General features: G+C 51.9%; 1 protein-coding gene across 2 annotated transcripts in view; it reads right to left on the reverse strand.

Moving 5' to 3' along the window:
* The window catches only part of CHORDC1 (cysteine and histidine rich domain containing 1), a 27,307-nt gene extending 23,362 nt beyond the window's left edge, over positions 1–3,945 (reverse strand). For both annotated transcript variants that reach the window (XM_084842564.1, XM_084842562.1), the window contains exon 1: positions 3,754–3,945. In XM_084842564.1, coding sequence (XP_084698690.1) covers positions 3,754–3,817 — 64 coding nt within the window. In that variant the 5' untranslated portion in view covers positions 3,818–3,945. The remainder of the gene's footprint in view (positions 1–3,753) is intronic.
* Positions 3,946–14,424: the final 10,479 nt, after the last annotated feature.

The following is a 14,424-nucleotide window of genomic DNA, read 5'->3' on the forward strand; positions in this document are numbered from 1 at the left end:
CTACAACTCCCATCGGCGGGGGTGATGGGTGCTGTAGTCCAAGGCGTCTGGAGGGCACCAGGTCGGGGGACGGGCTGCCCCGTTGCTACCCCTTCCATACACAAGAGTCTCCACCCCCATCAACCCTACAACTCCCATCAGCGGGGGTGATGGGCACTGTAGTCCAAGGCGTCTGGAGGGCACCTGGTTGGGAGATGGGCTGCCCCTGCCATACACAGAGTCTCCAACCCTACAACTCCCATCAGCAGGGGTGATGGGCGCTGTAGTCCAAGGCGTCTGGAGGGCACCAGGTCGGGGGACGGGCTGCCCCATTGCTGCCCCTGCCATACACAGAGTCTCCACCCTAATCAACCCTACAACTCCCATCAGCGGGGGTGATGGGCACTATAGTCCAAGGCGTCTGGAGGGCACCAGGTCGGGGGACGGGCTGCCCCGTTGCTGCCCCTGCCATACACAGAGTCTCCACCCTAATCAACCCTACAACTCCCATCAGCGGGGGTGATGGGCACTGTAGTCCAAGGCGTCTGGAGGGCACCAGGTCGGGGGACGGGCTGCCCCATTGCTACCCCTTCCATACACAAGAGTCTCCAACCCCATCAACCCTACAACTCCCATCAGCGGGGGCGATGGGCGCTGTAGTCCAAGGCGTCTGGAGGGCACCTGGTTGGGGGATGGGCTGCCCCTGCCATACACAGTCTCCAATCCTACAACTCCCATCAGCGGGGGTGATGGGCACTGTAGTCCAAGGTGTCTGGAGGGCACCTGGTTGGGGGATGGGCTGCCCCTACATACACAGAGTCTCCAACCCTACAACTCCCATCAGCAGGGGTGATGGGCGCTGTAGTCCAAGGCGTCTGGAGGGCACCAGGTCGGGGGACGAGCTGCCCCATTGCTGCCCCTGCCATACACAGAGTCTCCACCCTAATCAACCCTACAACTCCCATCAGCGGGGGTGATGGGCACTATAGTCCAAGGCGTCTGGAGGGCACCTGGTTGGGGGATGGCTGCCCCTGCCATACACAGAGTCTCCAACCCTACAACTCCCATCAGCAGGGGTGATGGGCGCTGTAGTCCAAGGCGTCTGGAGGGCACCAGGTCGGGGGACGGGCTGCCCCATTGCTGCCCCTGCCATACACAGAGTCTCCACCCTAATCAACCCTACAACTCCCATCAGCGGGGGTGATGGGCACTATAGTCCAAGGCGTCTGGAGGGCACCAGGTCGGGGGACGGGCTGCCCCGTTGCTACCCCTTCTATACACAAGAGTCTCCAACCCCATCAACCCTACAACTCCCATCAGCGGGGGTGATGGGCGCTGTAGTTCAAGGCCTCTGGAGGGCACCTGGTTGGGGGATGGCTGCCCCTGCCATACACAGAGTCTCCAATCCTACAACTCCCATCAGCGGGGGCGATGGGCGCTGTAGTCCAAGGCGTCTGGAGGGCACCAGGTCGGGGGACGGGCTGCCCCGTTGCTACCCCTTCCATACACAAGAGTCTCCAACCCCATCAACCCTACAACTCCCATCAGCGGGGGTGATGGGCGCTGTAGTCCAAGGCATCTGGAGGGCACCTGGTTGGGGGATGGGCTGCCCCTGCCATACACAGAGTCTCCAATCCTACAACTCCCATCAGCGGGGGTGATGGGCGCTGTAGTCCAAGGCGTCTGGAGGGCACCTGGTTGGGGGATGGGCTTCCCCTGCCATACACAGAGTCTCCAATCCTACAACTCCCATCAGCGGGGGTGATGGGCACTGTAGTCCAAGGCATCTGGAGGGCACCAGGTCGGGGGACGGGCTGCCCCGTTGCTGCCCCTGCCATACACAGAGTCTCCAACCCTACAACTCCCATCAGCGGGGGCGATGGGCGCTGTAGTCCAAGGCGTCTGGAGGGCACCAGGTCGGGGGACGGGCTGCCCCGTTGCTACCCCTTCCATACACAAGAGTCTCCAACCCCATCAACCCTACAACTCCCATCAGCGGGGGTGATGGGCGCTGTAGTCCAAGGCATCTGGAGGGCACCTGGTTGGGGGATGGGCTGCCCCTGCCATACACAGAGTCTCCAATCCTACAACTCCCATCAGCGGGGGTGATGGGCGCTGTAGTCCAAGGCGTCTGGAGGGCACCTGGTTGGGGGATGGGCTGCCCCTGCCATACACAGAGTCTCCAATCCTACAACTCCCATCAGCGGGGGTGATGGGCACTGTAGTCCAAGGCATCTGGAGGGCACCAGGTCGGGGGACGGGCTGCCCCGTTGCTGCCCCTGCCATACACAGAGTCTCCAACCCTACAACTCCCATCAGCGGGGGTGATGGGTGCTGTAGTCCAAGACGTCTGGAGGGCACCAGGTCGGGGGACGGGCTGCCCCGTTGCTGCCCCTGCCATACACAGAGTCTCCACCCTAATCAACCCTACAACTCCCATCAGCGGGGGTGATGGGCACTGTAGTCCAAGGCGTCTGGAGGGCACCAGGTCGGGGGACGGGCAGCCCCATTGCTACCCCTTCCATACACAAGAGTCTCCACCCCCATCAACCCTACAACTCCCATCAGCGGGGGTGATGGGCACTGTAGTCCAAGGCATCTGGAGGGCACCTGGTTGGGGGATGGGCTGCCCCTGCCATACACAGAGTCTCCAACCCTACAACTCCCATCAGCAGGGGTGATGGGCGCTGTAGTCCAAGGCGTCTGGAGGGCACCAGGTCGGGGGACGGGCTGCCCCGTTGCTACCCCTTCCATACACAAGAGTCTCCAACCCCATCAACCCTACAACTCCCATCAGCGGGGGTGATGGGCGCTGTAGTCCAAGGCATCTGGAGGGCACCTGGTTGGGGGATGGGCTGCCCCTGCCATACACAGAGTCTCCAATCCTACAACTCCCATCAGCGGGGGTGATGGGCGCTGTAGTCCAAGGCGTCTGGAGGGCACCTGGTTGGGGGATGGGCTGCCCCTGCCATACACAGAGTCTCCAATCCTACAACTCCCATCAGCGGGGGTGATGGGCACTGTAGTCCAAGGCATCTGGAGGGCACCAGGTCGGGGGACGGGCTGCCCCGTTGCTGCCCCTGCCATACACAGAGTCTCCAACCCTACAACTCCCATCAGCGGGGGTGATGGGTGCTGTAGTCCAAGACGTCTGGAGGGCACCAGGTCGGGGGACGGGCTGCCCCGTTGCTGCCCCTGCCATACACAGAGTCTCCACCCTAATCAACCCTACAACTCCCATCAGCGGGGGTGATGGGCACTGTAGTCCAAGGCGTCTGGAGGGCACCAGGTCGGGGGACGGGCAGCCCCATTGCTACCCCTTCCATACACAAGAGTCTCCACCCCCATCAACCCTACAACTCCCATCAGCAGGGGTGATGGGCGCTGTAGTCCAAGGCGTCTGGAGGGCACCAGGTCGGGGGACGGGCTGCCCCGTTGCTGCCCCTGCCATACACAGAGTCTCCACCCCCATCAACCCTACAACTCCCATCAGCGGGGATCATGGGCGCTGTAGTCCAAGGCGTCTGGAGGGCGCCAGGTCGGGGGACGGGCTGCCCCGTTGCTGCCCCTGCCATACACAGCCTCCAGCCCTACAACTCCCGTCAGCGGGGGCGCTGGGCGCTGTAGCCCCCGGCGTCCGGAGGGCGCCGCGCGGGGTGACGGGCTGCCCTCTGCTAACCGAGGGCGCTCTCCGCGAGGCCGGGCGACCGCGCCTCCCCGCGGCTGCCGGCGTCCCCCGGCCTCCCTTCGCGGCAGCTCCCCGCCGCGCCTCACCTTCCTCGTTGTTCTCGGGGTCGAAGCGCTGCCCGCAGCCCCGGTTGTAGCAGAGCTGAGCCATGAGGAAGCGGGGCAGCCCGGGCCGAGGGAGGCGCAGCGCGCCGGGACGGACCGCCGGAGGAGCCGATGGCCGGCTGACGGGGGGGACAGGCTCGCCCGCGCGCCCCTCCCGTCTCTCCCCCCCCACCCGGAAAAAGCCGAGCGGAAGCTTCGGGAAGCTTCACGAAGCTTCGCGAGGAGGAAGTGCTCAGGCCGCAGGCGCAAGGGCGTAGAGGAGCAGGGCCGAGGCGCAGAAGCGGCACACATGCGCAGTAGCGAGCAGCGGAAGGAAAGCGCAACGGGGCGGCCGCGGCAGCGCGGCCCCTGGCGGCGCGAAGAGGAGGAGCAGGTTTGGGCGGGGGAAAGGAATGGGACGCAGCCGGGCGCCGCGGGTAATCTCCAATGTGCGCCCTACTTGCGCTAGACCCATTGAAGCCGATGGGTAACCTCCAGTGTGCGCCCTACTTGCGCTAGACCCATTGAAACCAATGGGTAATTTCCAATGTGCGCCCTACTTGCGCTAGACCCATTGAAGCCAATGGGTAATCTCCAGTGTGTGCCCTACTTGCGCTAGACCCATTGAAACTGTCTAGGTTTGCCATAGCTTTCCTCCCAAGGAGCAAGCGTCTTTTAATTTCATGGCTACAGTCACCGTCTGCGGTGATCTTGGTGCCCAAGAAAATAAAATCTGTCACTGCTTCCATTTCTTCCCCTTCTATATGCCAGGAAGCAATGGGGCCAGATGCCATGATCTTAGTTTTTTTAATGTTGAGTTTCAAACCAGCTTTTGAACTCTCCACTTTCACCCTCAACAAGAGGTTCTTTAGATCCTCTTCGCTTTCTGCCATTAGGGTGGTATCGTCTGCGTATCTGAGGTTGTTGATAATTCTCCTGGCAATCTTAATTCCGACCTGTGATTCGTCCAACCTGGCGTTTCTCATGATGTACTCTGCATAAGCAGGGCGACAATATACAGCCTTGTCATACTCCTTTCCCAGTTTTGAACCAATCGGTTGTTCCACATCTGGTTCTTACTGTTGCTTCTTGACCCTCGTACATGTTTCTCAGGAGACAGGTAAGATGGTCTGGTACTCCCATCACTTTAAGAATTTGCCACAGTTTGTTGTGATCCACACAATCAAAGGCTTTAGAATAGTCAATGAAGCAGAAATAGACATTTTCTGGAATTCTCTTGCTTTCTCCATGATGCAGCGAATGTTGGCGATTTGATCTCTAGTTCCTCTGCATCTTTGAAACCCAGCTTGTACTTCCGGTAGTTCTCGGTTCACATACTGCTGAAGCCTAGCTTGTAGGATTTTGAGCATCACCTTGCTGGCATGTGAAATGAGCACAATTGTACGGTAGTTTGAACACTCTTTGGCATTGCCCTTCTTTGGAATTGGAATGTAAACTGACCTTTTCCAGTCTTGTGGCCACTGTTGAGTGTTCCAAATTTGTTGTCATATTGAGTGCAGCACTTTAACAGCATCATCTTTTAGGATCTTAAATAGCTCAGCTGGAATACTGTCATCTCCGCTAGCTTTGTTGTTAGTAATGCTTCCTAAGGCCCACTTGACTTCACTCTCAAGGATGTCCGGCTCAAGTTCAGTGACCGCACTATCATGGCTATCAGGGACATTCAGATCTTTCCTGTATAGTTCTTCTGTGCATTCTTTCCACCTCTTCTTAATCTCATCTGCTTCTGTCAGGTCCCTGCCTTCTTTGTCCTTTATCATGCCTGTCTTTGCACAAAACGTTCCCCTGAGATCTCTGATTTTCTTGAAGAGATCTCTAGTCTTTCCCATTCTATTGTTTTCCTCAATTTCTTTGCATTGTTCATTTAAGAAGGCCTTCTTGTCTCTCCTTGCTATTCTCTGGAACTCTGCATTCAGTTGGGTATATCTTCCCCTTTCTCCCTTGCTTTTCGCTTCCCTTCTTTCGTGAGCTACTTGTAAAGCCTCATCAGACAGCCACTTGGCTTTCTTGCATTCCTTTTTCTTTGGAATGGATTGAGTTGCTGCCTCCTGAACAATGTTACAGACCTCCGTCCATAGTTCCTCAGGCACTCTGTCTATCAGGTCTAATCCCTTAAATTTATTCCTCACCTCCACTGTATATTCATAAGGGATATGATTTAGGTCATTGTTGTTGTTGTTCAGTCGTTCAGTCGTGTCCGACTCTTCGTGACCCCATGGACCATAGCACGCCAGGCCTTCCTGTCCTGCGCTCTCTCCCGGAGTATGCTCAAGTTCATATTCATTGCATCGGTGATGCTATCTAGCCATCTCATCCTCTGCCGTCCCCTTCTCCTTTTGCCTTCAGTCTTTCCCAGCATCAGGGTCTTTTCCAGAGAGTTTTCTCTTCGCATTAGGTGGCCAAAATATTTCAGCTTCAGTATCTGTCCTTCCAATGAGCACTCAGGGTTGATTTCCTTTAGGATGGACTGATTTGACCTCCTTGCAGTCCAGGGGACTCGTAAGAGTCTTCTCCAGCACCATAGTTCGAAAGCATCAATTCTTTGGCGCTCAGCCTTCCTTATAGTCCAGCTCTTACAGCCATACGTTACTACTGGGAAAACCAAAGCTTTGATTATACGGACCTTTGTCGGCAAGGTGATGTCTCTGCTTCTTACTATGCTGTCTAGGTGTGCCATAGCTTTCCTCCCAAGGAGCAAGCGTCTTTGAATTTCATGGCTAAAGTCACCGTCTGCGGTGATCTTGGAGCCCAGGAAAGTAAAATCTGTCACTGCTTCCATTTCTTCCCTTCTATATGCCAGGAAGTGATGGGGCCAGATGCCATGATCTTGGTTTTTTTAATGTGGAGTTTCAAACCAGCTTTTGCACTCTCCTCTTTCACCCTCAACAAGAGGCTCTTGAGATCCTCTTCGCTTTCTGCCATTAGGGTGGTATCGTCTGCATATCGGAGGTTGTTGATAATTCTCCTGGCAATCTTAATTCCGACCTCTGATTCATCCAACCCGGCTTTTCTCATGATGTACTCTGCATATAAGTTAAATAAGCAGGGTGACAATATGCAGCCTTGTCGTACTCCTTTCCCAATTTTGAACCAATCGGTTGTTCCATGTCTGGTTCTTACTGTTGCTTCTTGACCCTCGTACAGGTTTCTCAGGAGACAGGAAAGGTGGTCTGGTACTCCCATCACTTTCAGAATTTGCCACAGTTTGTTGTGATCCACACAATCAAAGGCTTTAGCGTAGTCAATGAAGCAGAAATAGACATTTTTCTGGAATTCTCTTGATTTCTCCATGATGCAGCGAATGTTGGCGATTTGATCTCTAGTTCCTCTGCCTCTTCGAAACCCAGCTTGTACTTCCGGTAGTTCTCTGTTCACATACTGCTGAAGCCTAGCTTGTAGGATTTTGAGCATCACCTTGCTGGCGTGTGAAATGAGCACAATTGTGCGGTAGTTTGAACACTCTTTGGCATTGCCCTTCTTTGGAATTGGAATGTAAACTAACCTTTTCCAGTCTTGCGGCCATTGTTGAGTGTTCCAAATTTGTTGGCATATTGAATGCAGCACTTTAACAGCATCATCTTTTAGTATTTTAAATAGTTCAGCTGGTATACTGTCATCTCCGCTGGCTTTGTTGTTAGTAATGCTTCTTAAGGCCCACTTGACTTCACTTTCTAGGATGTCCGGCTCAAGTTCAGTGACCGCACTATCATGTCTATCAGGGACATTCAGATCTTTCCTGTATAGTTCTTCTGTGTATTCTTTCCACCTCTTCTTAATCTCATGTGCTTCTGTTAGGTCCCTGCCTTCTTTGTCCTTGATCATGCCCGTCTTTGCACAAAACGTTCCCTTGAGATCTCCGATTTTCTTGAAGAGATCTCTAGTCTTTCCCATTCTGTTGTTTTCCTCGATTTCTTTGCATTGTTCATTTAAGAAGGCCTTCTTGTCTCTCCTTGCTATTCTCTGGAACTCTGCATTCAGTTGGATATATCTTCCCCTTTCTCCCTTGCTTTTCGCTTCCCTTCTTTTGTGAGCTACTTGTAAAGTCTGATCAGACAGCCACTTGGCTTTCTTGCATTTCTTTTTCTTTGGGATGGATTTTGTTGCTGCCTCCTGAACAATGTTACGGACCTCTGTCCATAGTTCCTCAGGCACTCTGTCTATCAGGTCTAATCCCTGAAATCTATTCCTCACCTCCACTGTGTATTCATAAGGGATATGATTTAGGTCATACCTGAATGGTTTAGTGGTTTTCCCTACATTCTTCAATTTAAGCCGAAATTTTGCAACAAGAAGCTCATGATCTGAGCCACAGTCAGCTCCAGGTCTTGTTTTGACTGACTGTATAGAGCTTCTCCATCTTTGGCTGCAAAGGACATAATCAGTCTGATTTCGATATTGACCATCTGGTGATGTCCATGTGTAGAGTCGTCTCTTGTGCTGTTGGAAAAGAGTGTTTGCTATGATTAGCGTGTTCTCTTGGCAAAACTCTATTAGCCTTTGTCCTGCTTCATTTTGTACACCAAGGCCATGCTTGCCTGTTATCCCGGTGATTTCTTGACTTCCTACTTTAGCATTCCAATCCCCTATGATGAAGAGGACATCTTTTTTTGGTGTTAGTTCTAGAAGGTGTTGTAGGTCTTCATAGAACCGATCAACCTCAGCTTCTTCGGCCTCAGTGGTTGGGGCATAGACTTGAATTACTGTGATGTTGAATGGTTTGCCTTGGATTCGTACTGAGATCATTCTATCGTTTTTAAGATTGTACCCCAGTACTGCTTTTCCCACCCTTTTGTTGACTATGAGTGCTACTCCATTTCTTCTAAGGGATTCTTGCCCACAATAGTAGATATGATGGTCACCTGAATTAAATTCGCCCATGCCTGTCCATTTTAGTTCGCTGATTCCCAAGATGTCGATGTTCAATCTTGCCATTTCATGTTTGACCACCTCGAACTTACCTTGATTCATTGATCTGACATTCCAGGTTCCTAAACAAAATTGTTCTTTACAGCATCGGATTTTCTTTTCACCACCAGACACATCCACAGCTGAGTGTCCTTTCGGCTTTGGCCCAGCCGCTTCACTCTTTTTGGCGCTACTTGGAAATACCCTCTGCTCTTCCCCAGTAGTATATTGGACACCTTCCGACCTGAGGGGCTCATCTTCCGGTGTCATCTCTTTTAGCCTTGTGTTACGTTCCATGGGGTTTTCTTTGCAAGAATACTGGAGTGGGTTGCCATTTCCTTCTCCAGTGGACCACATTTTGTCAGAACTCTCTGCCATGACCTGTCCGTCCTGGGTGGCCCTGCACGGCATAGCTTATGGCTTCACTGAGTTACGCAAGCCCCTTTGCCACAACAAGGCAGTGATCCATGAAGGGGGATTTAGGTCATACCTGAATGGTTTAGTGGTTTTCGCTACGTTCTTCAATTTAAGCCGAAATTTTATAAGAAGCAGCTCATGATCTGAGCCACAGTCAGCTCCAGGTCTTGTTTTTACTGACTGTATAGAGCTTCTCCATCTTTGGCTGCAAAGTACATAATCAATCTGATTTCGATATTGACCATCTGGTGATGTCCATTGAAACCAATGGCTAATCTCCAATGTGCGCCCTACTTGCGCTAGACCCATTGAAGACAATGGGTAATGTCCAGTTTGAGCTTTACTTGCAGTAGACCCACTGAAACCAATGGGTAATCTCCAGTGTGAGCCGTACTTGCAGTAGACCCATTAAAACCAATGGGTAATCTCCAGTGTGTGCCCTACCTGCAGTAGACCCATTGAAACCAATGGGTAATCTCCAGTGTGAGCTCTTCTTGCAGTAGACCCATTGAAACAAATGGGAATTCAGTCCCATTCATTTCAGTGGGTCTAGTCGAAGGAGGACTAGCACTGGCTACTACCCGGTGGTGCAGCTAGGAAATTTTAGCCCCTGGACTTAATGATCGTATGCAGCCTAGGGATGTACGAATCCCCTTGCCTTGAGTCCGTGGGGGGGGGAGGCGATCTGTTCCTCCCCGCCCCTGGAATCCTCACTGGCCAGCTCCGCTCTGCAGTAAGTCCGGTGGTAAGCCACCGGCCGGCTCTGTTCCTCAAGTGATACGGCCGCCACTGCCGTGTCGTGTCGCTGCTGAGCAGAAACAGGAAGTGATCTGGACTCATTGGAGACTGTGGCGGAATTCTCCGCCATCCCTAATGCAGCCCCGTTTACAGGGCCATGGGCATTACTTCAGTTGTGAAGCACATGAGCAGCTCTACACTAGCCTAAATTCCTGCATTTGAAAGGGGTGTTCTGCTTCCGTTTTAAGTGCAGGATCACAACCTGCTTTTCCGCCACCCCGTTCCCCTTCCTCCCCCATTTCTGAGGGCTCCTTCACAGTGAGCTTTTATCCTGCAATTGTGATTTCTCCTTCACAGACGTTTGCGGGCTCTTTACATGATGGCCCGTGACCCTCCAGAGCGTCTCCTGCACTAAATGCCCTTTGTTTTGTTTTTAAATAGATCACAGATAATCTGATAATCTATGCTATCAGATTACCCCGGTATGTTCTGCTTCATTTTAAAGCGGCAAGAAGAAGAGCGAGATCAATGAAAGATAACGGAAGACTCAGATACGGGGAGAAGGAGGGGGGAACGGGAGGGGGGAAAGGAAGCACATGCAAAGGGAGTCGGTTGTGATCCTTCATTTAAAATGGAAGCAGAAAGCCCTGTTTTAAATGCAGGATTTTAAGCTGGTGTAGAGATGCCCTGAGTCTTCCATTATCTTTCATTGATCTCGCTCCTCTTCTTGCCGCTATTACTCCTTTCACGCTTTCACGCTTTTCACAGAGGAAACTGAAGCAGAACACAATGGGGTAATTCGATAGCTCCTTGTCTGCGATCTATTTAAAAACAGAACAAAGGGAATTTAGTGCAGAAGGAGCCTTGGAAGGTCACGGTGTCATGTAAAGAGCCTGCAAACTGAGGAAACCCAGAGGGTCAGATTAGGTCCACAGGCTATCCAAACCACCCTCAGCCTACTTCAGACCTGCTCTGTTAACAGCAGACTACACGGCAGGACTGCTCTCTTTACATCACTCCCTCTTCGCCACAAGCGACCAACTCACAATGTCAGTGATAGTGGATCGCATCTGCATTGGCCCAGCTATTTTTTTTTATTGTTGAAGAACGATTATTATTATTTTTTAAATCCTATATTACTTCATAAGAAATAAGACCTGAGTTAGAAAGAACATGCTTCTATATTTGCTGCTACTTTTGGTTTAGGGGGCGGCGGGGGGGGGGGGAGTGTTGATCAATCACAGCTATGCTAAATAAAAATCCTATTTCTCTGTTGATTTCGATGGACAGCTCTCGCCACTTGTGCCTTGGGGAGGGGCAGCAGGAATGTTTAGAAAGGGCACTTACTCTAGGGTGCAATCCTATGGCCGCTAGTCTGTGGCTAGATGGCCATGGGAGTAGGGATGGCGGAGAATTCCACCACGGATTTCAGTGAGGCTGAATGCACTGGCTTTTGGCCCCCCGAAATCCGTGGCGGAACGGCCTGTCCCCCCCCGCGGATTTCCCCCGGGATGAGGCTTACCTGGGGCGGATGTTCCGGACAGCGGCGGCTCCGGCAGTGGGTCTGGCGGCGGTGGCGGCGGCGGCTGGTCTTTCGACCGGCTGCCACGGCCGCCATTGTCATCCTGGTCTTTGCCGTGATAGGCTACGTAAGTATTTACGTAGCCTATCATGGCAAACCAATCAAAAACAACCCACAAAACCGGCGTGCGCAAATGGCGGTGGCTACGGCAGCTGCCACTTGCGCTCCCTATTTTTTGCCAATTTATCTTACGTAAATGTTTACGTAAGATAAAACGGTGAAAAAACGGAACGCAAATAGCGTAGTGGGCGCTATTTGCGTTCCTTTATTTTTCGCCGTTCTAGCCTACGTAAATATTTACATAAGATAAATCGGCGAAAAATAGGGAACGCAAATGGCAGCCGCCATAGCCGCCACCATTTGCGTACGCCGTTTTGTTTTGTTTTTTGATTGGCTTGCCGTGACAGGATTACTCCGCTGTTTGTTTGTTTATTTTTGCATTTATATCCCGCCTTTTTTCCTCCTTAAGCAACCCAAGGCGGTGTACATAATTCTCCTCCTCTCCATTTTATCCTCACAACAATAAGCCTGTGAGGTTGGCTGGGATGGCAGTCTGTGACTGGCCCAATGTCACCCAGTGAGCTTCCATGGCGAAGGGGGGACTAGAACCCAGATTTCCCAGCTCCCAGTCCAACACTATAGCTACTAGACCATGCTGTCTGTCTTTAATTAATTGAATTCCTATACTGCTTCTTCATGGTGAAAGGCAATCCCAGGGTGCTGTACACAAAACTATAAAAGCAACATAATAGAAACATGAAAACTAAAAGGAAGTACAACATCAACAAATATTTTTTTAAGAAAACCTCCATCTAAAATTGACGGAGAGAGCAACCCTATGGCCGCTACTCAGCGGCTAGATGGCCATAGGATATGTGGTTTTCCGGGAACCGATCTTGGAGCTCATGCTCCAAGGTCGGTTCCTGGAGAACCGACCTACCCCCACCCCCCACGCTGCCTCACAGGCAGCAGGGAACAGCCCCACACTTGGCACTCAGAAGAGGAACGCGGAGCGGCCAAAACAGGGCATTCCAGGGGCAGGAAAGGTGGAAATGCCAGTACAACACATCCCGTGTGTCATCTGGCAGCCTCCTCCCCCGCTCCGCCCTCCTGCAGCTAGACAGCTGAAATTGGCTGTCTACCTACAAATGCAGGGCAGGAGAAGCACATAGGAAATGATCCCCTCCGTGCTTCTCCTGTCCTGCATTGGATAGGCAGTCGCCTCCGAGTTTGGAGGTGGCTGCCTATCCCCGTAAGATTGCGCCCTTAGATGGTTTTCTAAAATGTATTTTAAAACAAAGTTGCGCTCAAAATGTCACAGCAAAGTGCACCTGGAGATTCTCTATCCAGACCAATGTCATGGGCCACTCTACTCTTTTTTTTATTTATGTGGTTCAATTGCTCATGTGATCAGATGCTCTCTGCACAGAAATGGCATGCCCTGCTTTTTGTAGTGTCCTGGATTGTGCATACAGAGCTACACAACGGGCTTCACAGTGTGCTGGCTCCATCTTTTGAGGCCCATTGGGCAAGGCCCCCTCAGTGCATCCCCTCCCTCAGTGTGTATATTTTCTTAACATGAAACTGGGATGAGCATTTCAGTCAGAGAACATCTGGCTTCACCAAAGAACTCATGCAGCAGCCTGCATATCTGATTCCAGAAAAGCTTCCGTGAGCTGGATATCCCAAGCTGCAGTTGCTCCTTGACCTCTTTTCTCATCATTTCCACCACTTGCTTGCTTGACAGTCAGAGCTCCAGTGAGCAAGTAGGCAGTGGCATCTCCTGCTCCTTCTACTCACCACCATCATTGTCTGGGCCAGAGCAAGAGTCAGGTGAATAAGCAGGTTACAGTGGTGAAAAATCATCGAATCATAGAATAGTAGGGTTGGAAGGGGCCTACAAGACCATCGAGTCCAACCCCCTGCTCAATGCAGGAATCCAGGTCAGAGCATCCCTGACAGATGGCTGTCCAGCCTCATCTTGAATGCCTCCAGTGTGGGACAGCCCACCACCTCCCTAGGTAGTTGGTTCCATTGTCGTATTGCTCTAAGGAAGTTTTTCCTGATGTTCAGCCGGAACCTGGCTTCCTGTCACTTGAGCCGATTATTCCATGTCCTGCATTCTGGGATGATGGAGAAGAGATCCTGACCTTCCTCTATGTGACAACCTTTCAAGTACTTGAAGAGTGCTATCCTATCTCCCCTCAGTCTTCTCAAGGCTGATCATGCCCAGTTCTTTCCGTCTCTCCTCATAGGGCTTTGTTTTCAGTCCCCTGATCATCGTCGTTGCCCTCCTCTGAACCCTCTCCAGTTTGTCTGCATCCTTCTTAAAAGTGTGGCGCCCAGAACTGGACACAGTACTCCAGATGAGGCCTAACCAGTGCTGAGTAGAGGGGAACTGGAACTAGTACTTCACAGGATTTGGAAGCTATACTTCTATTAATGCAGCCCAAGTCCAGGGAACTCTTGCCAGTGGGCCCCGTTGGGGTGTGGTTCCTCGGCAGGTGCCCAACCATGCCTACCCTTGACACTAGCCCTGACTGTTCACACAACCAGTTGAGTGCGCATAAGGCAGGGCTTGCTGCCAATTGGTTGTGTGAACATTGCTTGGCCTGTTTTTCTCTCTAGGTTGCCAAGATATTGATGACTACAGGGCTCTTGTGCCTTTAAACGTTGCACAGTAAATAGGAATTTGGGCAGGCACCATTGTGCAGGAATGAGAAAACTGCTGAAATTCCCCTTGCTGCAAACAGGAGACCTCTCTTCCTTTGTGCTGTTCATTCCCCTTCTGTTTTTTCTCTTAAAAAAAAAAAGGGTCGGGAGCCCTAAACAAACAAACAAAATGGTGGTGATCGTACTTGCTGCAACCCACGATGTTGGAGATCCATGGTGCAAAAGAACAAAGCAGATCCCTTCCTTGAATCATCAAAAGAAAAAACTACGCTCACATTGTGCTGTTCTGCATCTAGGTTTTAAGAATGTGATGGGTAAAACGCCCTTAGATCTCACCA

Source organism: Heloderma suspectum, chromosome 3 (genome assembly GCF_057233095.1).
Source record: "Heloderma suspectum isolate Gila_16-S chromosome 3, 16-S_ref, whole genome shotgun sequence".
Taxonomy (NCBI): domain Eukaryota; kingdom Metazoa; phylum Chordata; class Lepidosauria; order Squamata; family Helodermatidae; genus Heloderma; species Heloderma suspectum.